The 18543-nt window shown below is 49.8% G+C and overlaps 1 protein-coding gene across 5 annotated transcripts in view; it reads right to left on the bottom strand.

The window, feature by feature from the left end:
* Window positions 1–5961: 5961 nt before the first annotated feature.
* The window catches only part of RPH3AL (rabphilin 3A like (without C2 domains)), a 37704-nt gene continuing 25122 nt past the window's right edge, over window positions 5962–18543 (bottom strand). For 4 of the 5 annotated variants that reach the window (XM_033078121.1, XM_033078120.1, XM_033078117.1 and 1 more), the window contains 3 exons: window positions 16126–16242; window positions 15687–15830; window positions 7363–9531 (listed from right to left, as the gene is read on the bottom strand). In XM_033078121.1, the coding sequence (XP_032934012.1) occupies window positions 9497–9531; window positions 15687–15830; window positions 16126–16242 (296 nt within the window). In that variant the 3' untranslated portion in view covers window positions 7363–9496. Of the gene's footprint in view, window positions 7326–7362; window positions 9532–15686; window positions 15831–16125; window positions 16243–18543 lie in introns of those variants that run through there. The other variant, XM_033078122.1, reaches the window with a different exon arrangement.

Below are 18543 nucleotides of genomic sequence, written 5' to 3' on the forward strand. Positions count from 1 at the left end.
CTGCAAAAGGAAAGGAGCTCCCAGGAGGAGGGAGGGAGGCACCAGCTCTCCCTGCATCCTCAGGGTGGGCCCAGAATAGCTCTACTTTTGGTAGGGGCTGATGTTCAACGTTCAGCATATGCTGCCATTTCCATGTGAATCCCAAAATAGTTGGTGTTTTCTTTTGTAATTTTAATGCACTCGGGTTTTTTTTTCCTGCTGGGGAGGGGGAGCTGCTCTGCCTCTGCACCCTGACACCCCCCTGCCAGCACCCCAGGCACCTGCAAATCCAGCAGAGGGGAAAATCTCACAGTGCAAATTCACACAGGCATTCACCAGGGTGGGTCTGGGCACAGGAGCTGCAGGAAAATCCAACCCAAGCTGTGCCCAGGAGGAGGGTGACATCCATCCTTGGGGCACAGCACTGCCATGGCTCAGCCCTCAGGGGGGTTTTTCTTAGGATGAACCTTTTTGGGAGGTTTTTGTCTCACTTTTCTCTCTCTGATCTTCTCTCTTGGTTGGGTTTGGCATCACCAGGCTGGGCAGAGCCACCTCTCACAGGGGCTGGATCTGAGAGTTGTGAGATAAACGCAGACCCACTCCCTTGCAATCAAGGCAGGGGAGATTCTGTGCAGCATCAACTCCTATTAGACTAATTTTATCTGCTCTCAGTGCCTTTCCAAGCTGGAGTCAGTGTCCTCTGAGATTATCCAGCTGACTTGTCTTAGGAGTTTTACCCTGCTTTTACCTCTTCCCGGCTGCCTCCCAGCTGCAGCAGGATGACAACATTCCTCCTCAATTCAAGACTTTCCAGCAGCCAGGAGCAAAGCCTGGTGCTCATTTTGCAGCAGCACCATAGCCTGAGGTGGCTGGGACATGAGTGCTGTGCTGGGGCTGGGCACTGCACCCCCAGCTCTCCCCACTCCATAAACGTCCAGAACCAGAGTTCCCATCAGCATTTAGGGCCTGGCCCCGTTGCCATGGAAATGGATAGACTTTCTGCTCACATTTTGGTGGGGAGAGGCATTTCAGGAGTCACAGCAGCTCCCAGAGTCAGCACAGGAGGAGCCAAGTGAGGGCAGAAAGCAACAGAGGCACCAGGGAGAAGCTGCTCCCACCCCACGCTCCAGGAATTCAGAGCTGGATGAAAGCAGAGGGAATAAAAGGCACCAATAACCAGCAGCAGAGAGAGCTCCAGGGATTCACAAAATAACATCTTGGGTTTGCAGTATTAAAGAGCAATTTGGCTGCATTAAGAGAGCTTTATAGCTGCTCCTCTCCCACATCCACGACATGCTGTCAAAAGCAATCTGCCCAAACCCCCCTGTGCAATCCCTGTGCCTGTCACAGCTCTGGGCTGGGAGATGTCCTGGGCATCCCTGGATCATGAGGCTCAACCATCAGCTGCAAGGGAATCATCCATGGTGGGTGCCAGGGCGTTTTCCTGGCCCTATCCACAAATCCCAGCCTCGTGCCAACATCCAAAAAAACAACAAAAATGGGAAGAGCAAGGAGAGGAGCAAGGAGAGAGGAGCAAGGAGAGAGGAGCAAGGAGAGAGGAGCAAGAAAAGAGGAGCAAGAAAAGAGGAGCAAGAAAAGAGGAGCAAGAAAAGAGGAGCAAGAAAAGAGGAGCAAGGAGAGAAGAGCAAGAAAAGAGGAGCAAGAAAAGAGGAGCAAGAAAAGAGAAGCAAGGAGAGAAGAGCAAGGAGAGGAGCAAGGAGAGAGGAGCAAGGAGAGAGGAGCAAGGAGAGGAAAAGACCCCACAGATCCACTGTGGGATCAGGCTGCTGGAGAGGGGAACAGCCCCAGATTCCCTGAACCAGGCAGGTGCTGCTCACATGTGCACCACAAAAACAAACTCACAGCAGCAGCTGCGGGTCAGCAGGGAAGAAATCGAGGCCACAGCCCAGACAAGCTGATTCCTGCCTGGAGAGCAGCATTCCTGGCAGGGCTGAGCCTGCAGGGTGCTCTCAGATCCACTGTTCACCCAGGACCAAGCTCCTCTCCACTCCAGGGAAGCCCAAGCATTTCCCAGCTCCGTGGTGATGCAGGGAAAACAAAACTTTGGAGCAAAGCATACCCACCCTCCCAAGAATGGGAGACAGGGGGAGAGGGGGCATTCCTCAAAATCCAAACTTTTAAGAGATCACGGTTGAGGGGGGCACCTCCCAGGTCATTTAGCAGCCAGAGGAGGAGTCACTAGATGGCCCTGCTAGCCCTGTTCATCTGATCACAGCACGGATATGGAGAAATGCTGCTTTGGCTGCTCTGCAGGAGCTGGGAAATCTGCTCCAGGTCTCCTCCTGCTGTCCCCAGGAGAGGCAGGTGACACCTGGGCCAGGACATGTGGCACTCAGCAGGCAGGTGAGGGCTCCTTCCTGGTGCCACCACGCTCTGGATGTCCTCTTCCCTCCCCAGAGCGGCTCCACCTGCCAGGGATGCTGGAAGCCTCTGCCCCGGGGTGCTCAGGCTGACAGTGATGGGTGTAAGAGCCAGGGAACCGAATTAATGAGCCCCGTGCTGCTGGATAATCATGACATTAGCGTTATTGGATTAGAACATTTGCATAATTTGGGCACGAGCTGCTACCTGCACGGAGACATATGTTTACATGAATTTCCATCCATTTGCATCCCGATGAAGCTGCATCCTCAGCAGCTTTCCAGCTGACCAGCCACGGGCCATTGGCAGCTCCAGCCCTGGGGGCATCTCCTGCTGCCAGGGACAACACCAAACCACTCAGGTGCCCACAAACAACAACATTTTCTCTTTCTCGAGGTGTTCCTCACACAGGTTCCTCATTTCAGGGTCAGGAGAACACCCCCAGGCAGCACTGGGGTCACCCAGGCTGTCCCTCTGCCAGATCCCACAAACTCTTGGTGCCTGCCAGGGTTAAGGGACAGTTCAGTCCATCCCACTCACAGCTGTGAAAAAGGGATCGATGAAACTCTCCCAGCAGGCTGCAAAGCTCACAATTTAAGAGGCCAATAAAGGGAACCCAAAATGAACTCCCTTCCCTGTCTCTTCAAATCACGTGCCCTTTGATTCAATTACTTGATTTTATAGGAAGGGGGAGGGAAATTCAATTATTTGATTCTTGATTTCTTAACGTAGAAATACGGACTGTGCAGCCACAGAAAAGCAAAATTCCCTTCAAAGCAGCATCCCAGCAGTTTGGTGGCAACATCAGGTTTAGAGGGCTGTAAGAAATCAGCAGTTTTCCCTCCTGCTCCAGCATTAAAGGAGGGCAGTAATACCTGAGCACAAAGTCCTGCAGCCCACCCACTAAATTACAGATGAGAGGATGCCTGGCTGTGTGTCCCTGAGCGTTTTCCTAAAGCAGAGCTGCTCAGGGAGTCACCAAATCCCTTCACAACCCTGGCAATTAAGATTTGGGAAGGACCAGGAGTTGCACACTCACTCCCAGGCATCTCCAGCTCCCCAAAATTGCTGCTGGCTCCTTCCAAACAGACAGCAGGGACATCCCAGGGGTGTCCAAACCATTTCCACCCAGGCTGGGGGTACCACAAGCCTCACTGCCACTGAAAGCTCTGCAGATTACAGGGGTTTATTTATCTCTGAGTGCTGGCCTGCAAGATCAAAAAGCCAAAACCCCAAAGTGTCCTTGGGACTAAACCCACCTGAGCCCATCAGCAGCAAGGAGAGCAGAAATCCTGCAGGGAGCTCGCTGGGAAGTTATTCCAGGGATGCTGTGAGCTGGAGCAGAACTCTCTCCCCTTTCCTGCTGCACACAACGATGCTGCCACTTCAATAAAAGGTCAAACGGTGTTTTCAGGGTCTGCTCACCACAATCAACCCACACCCCTGCTGCCTCTCCTGGAGAAAATGGAGAGAAAAGGAGCAGCAGGAGGCTGGGGGTTGGATTCAGAGCCCAGCTGTGGTGAGGAAGGTGAGGAAGGTGAGCAAGGTGAGGAAGGCAGCCTGGCCCCCACCCACCACCTTTTCCACTCCCTGCACACCTTCAAAGCCTGGCATTTAGCACATCTCTGCTGCAGCCACTCAGGCTGTTAAATGGGCACATAAAAGCCACGTCAAGAGCCTTTGGGGAACTTCCATCCTTATTTTAAGTGGAGTGCATTGTATTTCACTCCAAAGCTGTTCATGGATCTGGAAACTTCTGGACTCACAAAGCACATGAGAAACAGAAAAAAACCCAGCAGAGGGGTCAGTGGAGGGACTCCCACCCCGACAGGAGGGACATCACCAGAATTTCTGCCTGAAAACCTCCTGGTTTGGAGGAGGAACACGTTTGGAGCTCCAGCTGCTAATGCCTGATGACTCCGAGTCACAGGCAATGAGGCAGGAGCCCAAAACCGAGGCAGCAGGAGGAGGGGACGGGCTGGAGCATCACTGCTGGGATCTGGGCTTGGGCACAGCACTGAAAATATCGGTGGGATGCTGGGTGGGGGCCACTGGAGTGTTTGATCAGCCAGGGTGGCTCACTGCTGGACACACAGGAGAAAATCAAACCCCTCCTGTCCCTCTCCTCGCTGCCTTGGGAAGGAGGGAGGAGAGCAAGCCCAGGTAATGATTTCTGCTGCAGAACAGCAGCCTCCAGCCCTGCCTCTGCCCCAGCCTGAGCCCAGCCGGGCTGGCAGCTCCTGGGGGATGTGGAGGTGCAGGATCAGGGGTGCAGGACCTGGGAGAGCCCCAGGGACAAGGCAGGGAGGAGCAGGAGCAGCACCTGGATCACCTTGGGGCTGAGCATCCCTGCCCCACTCAGGGGTGGCCCCATTAAACAAAACCCCATTTCTGCCTCTCCCACACCCTGGTGTCTCCAAAAATCCATCAGGATTGCACAAACCTGACTCCTGCACGCTTCCCTCTGCACAGAGGTAATGTAGCAGGCTGCATCTGATTTCTCCTCTCCCTATCTTCGAGGAACAGATGCACCCATTGAGAACCAGGCAGGAGGAAGTGGGAATTTGCCTGCCCGACCGCAGTGCAGCTGGCAAAGCACAGGAGGGAAAATGATGTTTTGCAGGAATACAGAAATTATCTGCACTGATCTTATTAAAAAAAAAAAAAGGAGGGAAGTGAAAGGCGTTGTTTGGGTGTAGCATTGTCAGTGTTTGTCCTTTCCAAGCACTCCATCATCCCAATCCCAGCATCTCCCATGCTCAGGAGCAGGGATCTGTGATCCAGCTCCATCCAGAGCCTGCCACAGGGATGCAAACCTGGCAAGGCAGTGCCTGGGGAAGTCTCACCTGCAACTCCCAGGCAGGTCCAGGCCAAGCATCCAACAACTCAAACATTATCAGTGCTGAAAACATTAATGTGGCAGCAATTAGCACTGGGATGGGCAGGGGTGAGGGAGAAATAAAAGCTCAGAAACTCCCCAAGCCACACCCTCACAGGAATATTCTTATTTATCACAGGAATAAATTCGATGTTAAAATGCCCAAAACACAAGAGCCAATTCCTCATGCTGCACAGCAACTGTGGCAGGTACAGAAAAACAATCACAAGGTGGGAATTCAAACAGAACACAAATCACCTGCTATCAAAACCGGGCGATTTTGGCAGTTTCCTCCTTAGCACTTACCACATCAAGGCTGCTCAACGATGCTAATTAAACAGGTACCTCCCAGACACAGCCTGCAAGATTTACATCCCTCATTTGCATTTCTCGGTTTATTTTTCTTCCCTCCAAGGCACCATCTGAACGGGCACGGTGTGATTGCTTGGAGGGGTTTAATTTTGCACCAGTGCTGTTTGAGGATGCAGCTCTGTCCCATCAGCAATTCCTGCCCCTGCTCTCCCACTGCGGGGCTCAGCTGTTCTCTGAGATTTTCTTGGTTTCTTGGACTTGGCTTCACCAGCTGAGAAATAAATAATGCTGGGCTCAGCTGCTCTGGGTGATCCAGCTGCTGTCCCAGGGGCTGGGAATGGATCAGTCTGGGGATTCTTTTGAGGGGGAGTCTCTGAAACACCCAGCAGCAGTGCAGGGCTGTTAGGACCAGTCTCAGAAATGTGATTTCTCCACCCAGCTCCCAAATCCAGCCCCAAAACCCAAGACCAGGGCATCCCTGGGATGGGACAGCAGAGCTGGAACAGGAGTTGTTTAATTACAAATAACTAAAAGCAGGCACAGTCCTGGGGTAATTGGCCAGCTCTGAAATCAGAAGTCAGTCACACTCCAGCACCCCTCTCCTGATAAGGCTCTGATCAGCAGCAAATCTCCAATATCTGATAAAAAGTGATAAAAAGTGGGAGGAGGTGACATCTGCCACCGTTCTCCGTGGAGTAAAGGCAGAGTCAAGGCAAAATCCTCATTTTGTGCAATCCCAGGGAGGGCTCTCAAGGAGCAGAGATCAAAGTTTCCCTGACCCATCACCTGCTGAAAGTCTCACTGTGGGAGTGCAGCATCAGCCCTTCCAAAATCCTTCCCTGAGCCCTCAGTCCATCCCACCCTCCTGCAGAGCAGGGTGCAGAGAACAAAGTGATGGGAGGAAGGAAAGGGGAGCAGAGCTGGGGGGACACTGCCAGCCCCCTCCCCTGGATGGAAACAACTTTGGGAGGGGAAAGCAGCACCTGCTGCCAAGTTTAACTGCAGAGATGAACTCCAGAAGTTGTTTGCCAGTCTGTGTCCCTGCCCCAGCACTGCTGCTGCCTCTCCAGGCTCAGCAGTGGCCAGAACCACGTTGCCCAAACACCAGCTGCTCGCCCATTTGGCCATGCTGAACGTGCAGCCGGCTCTCACTGCCCTCCCCTCCCAAAATTCAGCTGCAAAAAACCAAACAGGAGCAACTTGGCAAGCCACAGGCAGCACTCCTGACTCCAGAGATGCCACGGCAGACTCTCCCATCTGGTGGCTGTTGTCATGGCAAGCAGAGAGGGGAAGCAGCAACACAAGAGCTGCTCAGTCCTTGACACTCTCCATCCTTGGGCTGATGGCAGCTCCCCAGCAGAACAATCCCAGCAGCAATTACTGAGCTTTTAGAACGGGAGAAAGCAAAAAAAAAAACAGATTAAAAAGCTATTTGAAACCTTGAGGCTGAATGCTGAGGGAACAGGAGCAGGGCAAACAATGAGGAGATACAGACACTTCTCTGTGGGCCAAGTTTAATGGACCCTGATTGTCACAGAGCCTCGGGAGGATGTGGGACAGCTCTTGACAAAAGGACAATTGGTGCTGCTTGGTGAGTCGTGGTTAGAGTGTGGAAAACCTTCATGGAAGGGCTGAGGAGCAAATCTGTGCCCCTGCCAGCACACAGAGGAGGGGACAACACAAAAGGTGACCTTGATTCAATTAAATTCCAGCCACGTGAATCACAATTCCACTGCCTGTTATTGCCTTGCCTTGCTGGAGGATTTGGAAGTATCTACAAAACAAAAACCCAAACTTTTTTAGTGTTTCACGAATGGCAAGAAGTTGTTACTGAGCAAAAGCTTTATTGTTTCCAGAAGTGAAACACCACATAAAAGTTGTGAGGGATGGAGATGAGAACAAGAAAATAATAAACACAAATGACCAGAGCAGACTGAGCACATTCACTGAGCCCTTCTTGCCCACACTGAGCCAGCTCAAAACACAGGTTTAGGATAATATTCCAACAAAAGCTGCAAAACACAACCAAGAGAATCAGCACAAGGGGAAAAGTGAAATGAAACAGTGCACAGATAAATAAATAAAACAGAGCTGCAGATGTTCCTCATGCAGTTGTGCTTGGATCACTTTGTCCAGGACCAGATCCTTCCCTCAATTCCAGAGGAATCTTTCCACAACTGATTGAACAATTCTGGTCTGAACTCAGGTGGAATTACCCCATGGAGTTAAAATACAGACATCAGAAAGAAAAGTTTCCAGTCTCACTGGCACCAGAGCAATGTCAAATTTATCTCTGAGAGTGTTTTACAAAAGCTGGCCTCAGTTAAAAATCAAACTCATGCCCCACAGGGGCAGAGCAAGAATTCCCAGGCTCAGGAGTGGGAAATGAGGGATGGGGACACAACTGAGCTGCCCAGGAGTGACAAGGGACTCCAGGAGAGTCAGAAATGACACTCCTGATTGTAAAAGCTCTTTCCAGCTCAGTGTAGAAACTAACAGGTTTAAAGAAAAACAGGGACAATTCCTAAAAATCTTTTTCCTGCTGTAGAATTAACTCTGCCTGGCAGGCACTGCAGTAATGAGCAAGACAAACCTCACCAGCTCTGTCAAAAGCTTCAAGGCAAAACAGAAATCTTCCTGGTGCCCAAACACTTTGGGAATTGAAGACCCTACAGCTCTGAAGCCACAAAAGATGACAGCTGGAGTTACTTTTGCAGGCACAGCTGTGGCATTAAGCATTCCATAGGTGCAGGTTAACAACACAGCCATGCCATAAAAACCCCTCAGAGGAGAGCAGCCTCACCCCTGGCTCTCTCCAGCACTCATGGTGTGGACCCCACATTCAGAGAATTCCTTTCCTGCCATCTCAGGGAGCCCAAAGGTTTTGTTTTCATTTGTAAAAGGGCAGGAAGAGATCACAGAGGAAGGGCTGGAAGCATTTCACCAGCAACCTGCCACAGCACATTAACTGGGAAAGCTGTAAGGGAATGGTCCTCTGTTGGGCCATGTTCATTTAAAAAGCAAGTCAGGGATTGATTTCCAATCCTGCTGGAGTGTTCCAGCACCCAATCTCATTTATCTTCATACTGCAGCCATTTGTAAGAACACATACTACATGCACACAAAGTGCCCAGTGCAAAGGAAAACAGAACAAAAGAGAAATAACCGAGGGGAAAGGCTGACATTAATGGGCACAAATTGCCTCTGACTCCGTGATTTCAGAGGGAACTTTTTGGAATCCTTTGTTTCTTCATAATAGGCAGGTCAGCTCCAAAGCATTTAATAAAATCCACAGATTTCTACCAGCCCAGTGTGGGTTTTGTTCAGGTCTTCAAAGATCTAATTGCTCTAGAGATGTGAGGTAATTTGATTTTTCTCATCTGTCAGGCCTTAGAGGGAAATTTTCTGTTCTGGAGGATAAGCAGGACCAGGGCACACAGTTTTCAACAGCCTGACTCATGATGACACCACCACAGCCAGCCAGATGCTCAAGACTTCCAGGAAAAAGGCAAAAGAAAGGTCCTTGCTCATGCAAGGTGTGCATGTGGGAGGGGAATCTGCAGAGCTTCACCAGATAAAAAGTCATTTAAAGCTTTTTTATCCAATTTGGGCACTCACAGGCAGCCAGCTGGGCTGGGGCTGGAGGGATTCTCATCTCCCTTGAGCCCTCACAGCAACCAAGAGGAGTGAAAAAAATCCCAGCAAGCTCCTTGGAGTGTTTGTGTACCCTGAGCAGAGGGAACAGGAGCACAGCAGCACCAAACTCACCCCAAGCAGGGGGTGCACAGGAGCCCCTTCCCCAAAGCAGGGGCTCACAGGGGACAGGCAGCTGCTGTCCCAGCTGTCACCCTGCTGTCACCCTGCAGGAGCTGGCAGCACCAAGGCACCACTGGCAGCAGCTCCTGAGGAATGGGAGTGCAGGATCCAGCCCCACCTTCAGCTCCATCACAGCCGTGTCCTGCTCTGCACTCCTCGTTTGCCTGCAGAACAAACAAAGGACAAAAGTTTTGGTTGGGAGGCAGTGAAGGGAGAGGCTCCACTGAGTTGTTTTACGTTGCTTTTGCGTGCTCAGTGCCACTTTAAGAGCTTCCTAAAAATAATAAAGAGAACATCCATGCATCATTAGTCCAGCAGCTAGGGCCCATTAGACTTGATTAAAGGAAGAAAAGACAGGGGGAGGAAATGTGGAAAAAAGGAGAAATGAGGAGCTGTGCTGCTAGAACTGGCACTCAGTGCATGGCCCCAGAAAGCCAAACCTCAGCTCTGAGGGGTGACAGAGCAGATCTGCCACCTGCTCCCCATGGCCAGGACATCAGCACAGCTGGGGATGGGCACAGCCCTGCCCTGCTCCCTCTTTGCTCTGCTGTGGGCTGAACAAAGCTGAGCTGATCCCCTCAGCCCCCCTGGGCAAGCTCAGGCTCTGCTGGGACCCTCCTGCTCTTGCAGAAAGGACAGGGGGGTCACAGCAATGTGGATTGTTCCAGGAAAATTCCTCCCATCAGCTGCTGCCTGGCATCCCTGTTAGGAGATAACCCCCTGAGCCACAAAACCTCTGTGTGTGCTCACAAAGCCTCCCAAAGCCAGGCTTTGCACTCCTGTCCTCCCTTCTGCTCCTTCCTTCCTGCTCTGTTTGCAAAGCTGACACCAACTCCTGCCCTGGTGCTTTGTGCAAAATGCTGAATGCAAAGTGGGAGCGTGAGCAGTGAATTGCAGAGGGCAGAGAAAAAGTCTGGGGAGGTGGGGACAGGAGGCCAGACAGGCTCAGGATCAAAGGCCAAGCACAGATCTCTGCAGTGGGAAGGAAGGCACAAAGCAGGAGTTTCATCCTCAGCAGCAGGCTTGTTTCCTGATGTACCGAGTGAAAGAGCAGGGAGAATGAATCTTTGTCATCCCTCTGTTCTGAAGGAAGAAGCCTTCAATTTAAAACTCCATAAAGAATTACAGGAGTAGTGAAAGTAATTTATTTTTTAGTTACTCGAGCCTTTATTCACTTAACTTCAAGGTGGGCTTGAAAGAGCTGGAAATGTTTTGCTTCTACCACTGGAGGATGAAAATATTTTAATTCCCTCAAACACGGAAGGGGGCACAGGCTTCTCCTGAGGTTCATATTTACAAATGCATTGTATCTGGAATGCAAACCTTGAATCATTTCCTCACGCTGCCACTTCCCAAATCTATGTTTTATTTATAAGTACAGCAGGACCACTCTGTGGAGATGAGGAGGCAGAGACAGCTCAAAGCTCCTCAGCCATGAAGGCACAATTCAATTTTTTCACTTTGGGGAAGACAGACAACTTATCCTCCTTGGCAGCAGGAAAACTCAATCCCAGCAAGCTCTGAGCAAAAAAAAAAGGGGATAAAGAGCAGTGCCCAAAATGTGATGAGGCTGTCAGTGAAAGAACCAGAGGCTTGGATGGGAGAGGCTTTTTCCTTCACATCTGATCCCTCTGTCCTTCCCAGACAGTGCCCTAAATGCAGGCAGAGAGAGGAAGAGCAGGGATTTCCCACCTCCTCCAGCCTGCTGCAAAACCAGCCCTGCAAATCCACCCTGGCTCACACAAACAAGGAACAAGCCTGAAAACATTTAAACAACTTTCTCACCAAGCACAGGAAAACAAAAGGCAACTCCCCAAAGACTGCCATGAGGCAAGTAATTAAAGAAATTACTACTCCATTTGGAGCCTAATTATTGTTAGGACAATTTCTTTTTTTTTTTTTTTTTAGTTCCTACATGGTACAGAGTAGTCAAAATGTTACCTCCTGATCATCCCTGAGGGAGTAAAGCAGCCATCTGAGATGGAAGGGGAAATAGAAGTTAATGCATTAATTTCAAAGATGCCCAGAGAATTTCCTGCCACGAGAAAAATGCTGAGTGGCTCTGCTTGGCTTGTATATCAACAATTTGAATATTTGTCAGCAAAAGTGGATGCCCAGCCCAACCAGGGAGCCCACAGAGAGACAGCACCTCACTTCTAAACTGTCTGGGGTTACAATCCAGAGTGTGATAAAAGGGATCTGTTCTATCACCATCTGTTGAGGGTGGGGCAGTGATCCTGATCTCTGTGGGAGATATTCTGCTAATGGGCATCCATTGAAACCAGGCAGGGCATTGTTCTTTATCTTTTCACAACCCATCCTTCCTCCAGCCAGTCATTTTCTGCTCATGGCCATTGAGTCCCACTGTGGCACTGATAAAATTACTGCATCCCATTGGGAGTTGCTCCAGCCAGGGGGAAGAGCCCAACATTTCTTACCAAGATAAAAACAGAGGTTTTGGGACACTAAGGGAGCCCCTTTCTCCACTGGACTCCAGAGGAAAACCGGATTTCTCCACATCCCCACTGGAGCTCCGGAGGGAAACTGCACCTTGTACAGGAGCACTGCTCCAGCTGAGCCACATCTGTCACTGCAGGAGGATGCAGCCACCATGGGATGGGACTGCTGCCAACACCCTGCCTGACGGGTGTCAGGCTGTACTCTGACTGTGTCAGGGTTTGGGGTTTGTTCTTTGTAGTGCTGTATTTCTATTTTAATTTCCCTAGTACAGAACTGTTCAGAGCCTTCTCCAGCCCCACAGCCCCTGCCAGGCTCGTGGAACAGCCAAGAGCACTCACCCAGCTCTGTCCCATTCCTGGGACAAAACCCTCAGAAGATGCTGAGAGCTCCACCAGAGCAGAGCTTGCTGCTGATCTGAATTTTCCTTAATTTACCCCCTGCAGCAGTCCCAAGCTGGGATTTGTTATCTCCATTAAAAGCTCTCCCTGGGCTAATGAAAACCACTGTAAGATATTGATTATTTCTTTGTTTCATTCTGTTTAATATTCTCCTTCCTTAATAAAAATGCCATAATCAACACAAGAGAGGATTTTGCTCTTTTTTAAGCATCAGAACAAGGTGAGTCACCTGCCCTAGCTGGGAGCAAGTAAGAGGGAAAAGGAAGATTTGTGCTCCTTCCATATGTGCAAATTTAATTTTCTCTAGGATAAAACATTCTTAAGGAAAAGGAGTGACCTTCCTCTTGAAAGCTATCACGTCAGAGCAGGCACCTGCAGGAACTGGAGAAGAAGCACAACCCCTCAGAACAAAAAAAAAGGTGCTTTTGAAAGGCTTTGAGAGCAGGTGGTAAAAAAATAAAATAAAATAAAAATAAAATAAAATAAAATAAATAAATAAAAATAAAATAAAATATAAATAAATAAAATAAAATAAATAAATAAAAATAAAATAAAATAAAATATAAATAAATAAAATAAAATAAAATAAAATAAAATAAAACTGGCAGCCTCTCAGCACTGGAAACCTCCAACCTCTCCAACCCCTCCTTGGCCACCACCCTGCTGCTGGCTTGGCTTTGGGGCTGGAAGGGCTCAGGAAGGACTGGGAGCAGCAGCTTTGGCAGCAGCACTGCCCAGCTCCCAGCTCTGGAGCTGCCCTGGGACCTCAGGATGCTGAAGTGCTCTGCAAAGTCGTGCTTGAGAGCGGAGTGAGAGGTGAGAAAAAGAAGTGCAAAGAAAATCACAACACCTGAGGTGCTAATATGAAGCAAAAAATTGCTGCTGACATGGTGTTCTGAAGGTGCAGAGCAGCCACAGGAAATCATCTTTTAACAGCTGAGGATCAGCAATTGAAATGAGGAAGGATTTTTGTCCCTTGCTCTGCTTTTGGAGCTCAGGGTGTCCCATAGGCTGGGGAGAGTTTTGCCAGCCCTGACATCCAGCACCCATCACCTCCATCACTCTAAATGCACCAACAGCAGGAGCAGCCCCTGTTTGTTGGCAGAGAGAGGCACCCAAAATTCAAAAGCACCCACTGCTGATTTCCTGCCCCCCTCCCCCAGATTTGGGAGGCCACAGAGCCCCTGTGCCAGGGCTCTTGTCTGAACAAAGCAGCCCCTTCTGCAGGAATAAATGAGAAATTTTCTGAGAAATAAATGACCCCAGACATAATAAAGATCTTTACAGGAACTCCCTAGGCAGCCAACCTGGCTTAACCTTTTCCTTAGCAGGATCCCCTCTACATCTCAGGGCCAACTTTAACTGGGCTCAGGAGATTGCTGCAGTTTTCCTTTTTTAATACCTGCCCATGCTGCCTGTCATTTCAGCTCTCCCCCATCTGCATAGGAAAAGCTTTGACCCCTTGTGCCAAGCTTTGCATATGGAGTTTTTAACAGCAAAAAGGCTTTTTTATATATATATATATATATATATATTTTTTTTTTTTTTTCCCCTCTGGAAAGTGTTTGCACTGCCATGGCCAGGCAGCAGCTGGCTCAAAGGGCAGGCAGAGAAGCTACAAAAACACATTGTCCAGGAGTATCCACCAGCCCTTCCAATCCCACAGGACACCCTGCAGCTCTTCTCCACAGGCACCAGAGCCAGCCCTCAACAGGAATCCACCCTCTGTAATTCCACACACAACAGGAGCTTAAAATAAACCAGCAGACTCCAATCCAGGGGGAGGGAGGACAGAGCAGAAAAACCACTTTGGTTTGCTTGGTGAAAAACCAGAAGAAAACCCTGAAAGGTGGGGAGGGAGGAGCAGAGAAACAAGGAAGGATGAACCTGCTCTCTCTAATCCAATTTACAGTAATTTCACGATTATAAACCGCACTGAGTATAATCCGCACTTCCGGGTGCAGCAACTTTTCATTCTTTGTCCATACACAAGCCACACCTGATTATAAACTGCACATTACAACGCAGAGTGTGATAAAAGGGATCTGTTCTATCACCATCTGTTGAGGGTGGGGGCAGTGATCCTCATATCTGTGGGAGATATTCTGTTAATGGGCATCCATTGAAACCAGGCAGGGCATTGTTCTTTATCTTTTCACACCCCATCCTTCCTCCAGCCAGTCATTTTCTGCTCATGGCCATTGAGTCCCACTGTGGGACTGATAAAATTACTGCATCCCATTGGGAGTTGCTCCAGCCAGGGGGAAGAGCCCAACATTTCTTACCAAGATAAAAACAGAGGGTTTGGGACACTAAGGGAGCCCTTTCTCCACTGGACTCCAGAGGAAAACCGGATTTCTCCACATCACCACTGGAGCTTTAGAGGGAAACTGCACCTTGTACAGGAGCACTGCTCCAACTGAGCCACATCTGTCACTGCAGGAGGATGCAGCCACCATGGGATGGGACTGCTGCCAACACCCTGCCTGACGGGTGTCAGGTTGTACTCTGACTGTGTCAGGGTTTGGGGTTTGTTCTTTGTAGTGCTGTATTTCTATTTTAATTTCCCTAGTAAAGAACTGTTATTCCTATTCCCATATCTTTGCCTGAAAACCCCTTGATTTCAAAATTATAATAATTTGGAGGGAGGGGGTTTACACTCTCTATTTCAAAGAGAAGTTCCTGCCTTTCTCAGCAGACACCTGTCCTCCAAACTAAAACAGCAAATTTTTGTTCTTTGTCCATATATAAGTCACACCTGATTATAAGCCGCACTTCGGGTTTGGACCAAAATTTTAGTCAAAATGGTGCAGCTTATAATTGTGAAATTACTGTATGCCTCAACATGCCCAGCACCAAGCAGGCTCAGGAAGAGCAGGAGAGGCAGCTCAGAGGGCAGCAATGCTCAGGAGGGAGAGGTGATAACTGGAGGGGTTAGTGACTAAATTAGTGGGAACTGCAGAGAGAACACATTTGCATCTCCTTCAGCTGCTTCAGGTGTGATAGCAGCCTCTGCTTTCCCAGTCACTTAATTGTGCTGAGGTTTTTGAGGGGGAAAAAAGTGTCTTTCTTCTGCACTGCAGAGCTCTGGGAAGAGCCAGGCTTGGCTTTAGGAGCCACCTCACTTCAGGAAAAATGGCTGATAAAGGTCTAAAAGGTCTGATAAAGCTGCTGGAGTGCTTTGAGGAGCAGCTCAGTCAGTTGTGCTGGCCCTGCAGGACAGAGAGCAGCCCCAGGGCTCTGCAGGGCACAGCCCCAGCTCCGAGTGCTCCGTGGGTGCAGGCAGCTCCCACCCCACTCAATTACTCACGCTGCAGAAAAGGTTCTGCATCCAGGGAAGGAAGGTGTGACACTGTGACAGCACAAAGAAAGGAGCAGGGAAAAGTGATCCAGAGGGTGGACAGGCTGTGCTTGCAGGGAATGCAGCCCCAAAGAGCAGGGATGTGCTGGGTGCAGCTTACCAGGGGTGCTGGTGTCCTTGGGGCTCCTGTCCCAGGGTTGGTCACTCTGGCCACTCTCTGCAGGGCTGAGCTCACTGCTGGGGCTCCCCGACACTGGGGGGGACTGGGGGGTCCCCAGGGCTCTGCTGGGTGCCCTGGTGGGTGCTGCAGGGACAGAGATGCTGCTGAGGGAGGGGGAAGGGGATCCCAAAGGAGCAGGAGTGCCCCAGATCCAGCTGGGTGAGCCCCAGCTCTGCTCCCAGTAAACCCCAGTGACTCCAGTGCTGTGCAGGAGTGAGGGGCTGGCCAGGGATGTGCTCCCAACTGCCAGGAACGCTGCAGGCCATGGAATGACCCAGGGAGAAACCCCAGACCCTCACCTGGCACAGCCACAGCTGAGCCAAGAGCCAAACACTGGAGTCCCCCCACCCTCCGGGCACAGGGCACTGCAGCTGCTCACCCATTCCTGCCGGGAGCTTTGTCCCCTGGGAGCCTTGTGGTGCCACAGGGACACAGGGTTTGTCATCCAGGCTGGAGGAGCTGAGCTCCGAGTCGCTCTCACTGCCACTGGAAACCACTGCAGGAAAATCGGGGGGAGAAGGAGAGAGAGAGAGTTATTCACAATGCTCACAGCACTCCCAAAGAGGTGCCAGATGGAGCCAAATAAAGCAGGAGCAAATGCTGACTCCCTCTCCAAAGGAGACCCCACCTGCAGTTCCCCTACAGCTGTTCACTCTGCCTCTCCAGCACCATTTTATTTTTTGCAGGTGATTTGTTCCAGCACGATTTTTACTTTTTGCAGGTGATTTATAAAACCAGTGCCTCTCTGCTCCTGTGCAGCTCCAGGCTCAGGGCTCTTCCCTGAGCCTCACCAATCCCCTCCTCCTGGAATTTGCTGCTTCCCACACCTTCCCCCTCCAAGGGATGGCACAGGGCTGCTTCAGGGTCCTGGGGAATGTGGGGAGAGGGGTTTTTCCCCCCTCCAAGCTGCATTTGTGTGATAAGATCTAAGAGGAAAACACCAGCTAAACCCTGAGCACATCAAATCATCCCCATCAGCAAATTGTGTTATTCCTACATCTCCAATCTCCAAAAGCAGGGTCATTCCTTTTCCTTAAGGAGACTTTCATTTCAAAGCTGCTTTTTTTTTTCCCTCTGTATTTTTCTTCCCCCTGAATCCTGGCTCTCTTCCTGCTGCTTTCCACTCCCCAGATTTTCCAAAAGAGCTGAAGGAGCCTCATTTTTCCAGACACAGCTTCCCAAACTGGCAGGTTCTTCCCACTTTTCCATGCAATTATGCAAACACCTCTGCTGCTTACACTGGTGTAAAAGATAACTCGGCTGCCAGCTGCTCTGGGTAAAATGAGAACGGTGTTTTTCCCAATTCCTGGGTTTTTGTGATGGTTTCATCTCAGAACAGAAATGGTGGGGCTGAGAAGGAAGGTAATGGGGAAAAAAAAAAAAAAAAATCTGTCTTTTGTTTGAGGGATTGCACCTCCAGCACTTCTCCATCTGACCAGGGAGATACCAGCTCTGCTGGCAGCCACTTCAAACAGCAGGTCACAACTCCTGGAAAAAAGTACAAAATCAGCCCAGGAGGGATGTGAAGCAGGTAACACTGCAACCTGCAGCTTCTCTGTGAGGAAAGGAAGCCCCAGTGATTTTTTTCAGCTCCATCAGGACGTTTCTGGAATCTCACATTCCTGTGAGAAGTGATTTTTTCTGAGTGAACAAAACCACGTTGCCCCCACAGAGAGGGACAACCCAGAGCTGTCACTGCATCCCTGTGTGCCAGCCCAAACCCTTCAGCATTCCCAGGATGGGAATCCTCCCCCTGGCACAGAGCAGGAGCTGTCAGATATTCCTGCCAAGCTCCTTCTGTATTCGAGGCGGCGATCTGTTCGACACAAAATATTTCATTTAAAAAAAAGGGAAGTGAATACCCAAAGTAATGCTAACATCTCTGAGGATATTAAAGCTGGCTGCCAGTGTTATTGCAGAGCATTATTGAAGTTGTCCTGGCAGGCAGCTCCTCACACACACCCTGCAGGGAGAGAAAAAAGCCCCTTTACAATCTGGGGGGTTGCAATGCTGGCTAAGGGTCCTCAAAGCAAAGATTTGTCTAAAAAACATCTTAATTTCTACCCCAGAACTCCCTGGGAGAGTTAAAAACAATCCATACATACCAGAGTGGGTTTTTTTTCCCCTATGCAATCCAAATCTCAGCTGTAAGACTCATCCTGCCCATCTTAGTGCTCAATTCTCTCAGAAGATGAAGTCCTGTTCCATTTGGTCTTTTTTTTTTTTTTTCTTTTTGTTTTTCCCCCTCCTAGATTCATAAAATCCATTGCTTTAGAACAGCTCCTTCCCCCATGAAAATGCTGGGAGCCAGGATTTATTTGGAGAAGGCCCCAGTGAACCAGTGGAGGTGACTTTAGCTGCCTGTCCTCCTGCCACTCAGCAGCTCAGAGAGAACCAGCCCAAGAGGAAGAAAATATTAATGACACCACAGGACCAGCCCTGTCTGCTCTCATTTCCTCTGCTGCCAATAAGAGTGTACTTCACTCACTGCACCAAAGTCTCCCTTTCAGGTAATCCTTCATCCAAAACTCCCAGACTTTCTGCTGGCACTTTCCAGAGCCCAGAAGATTTAAATCTGGTGTTCCAGCAGTTGCTGATATATCAATAAGAGTCGTTGGACAGCTGTTCTTTCAGAGAACAGAACAGATTCATCCCTATCTCCAGCTGACTGGGAAAAAAAAAAAAAAAAAAGCTCATGAAATAAAATCAAATCTGCTGAGATAAAACTTGCTAGAAAAGCAGGATTTCCACAGGGAATGGGTCACACACTGAGAGCCTGGAGCCCTGCAGCTGCTGG

This window comes from Catharus ustulatus, chromosome 22, assembly GCF_009819885.2.
Source record: "Catharus ustulatus isolate bCatUst1 chromosome 22, bCatUst1.pri.v2, whole genome shotgun sequence".
Classification (NCBI taxonomy): domain Eukaryota; kingdom Metazoa; phylum Chordata; class Aves; order Passeriformes; family Turdidae; genus Catharus; species Catharus ustulatus.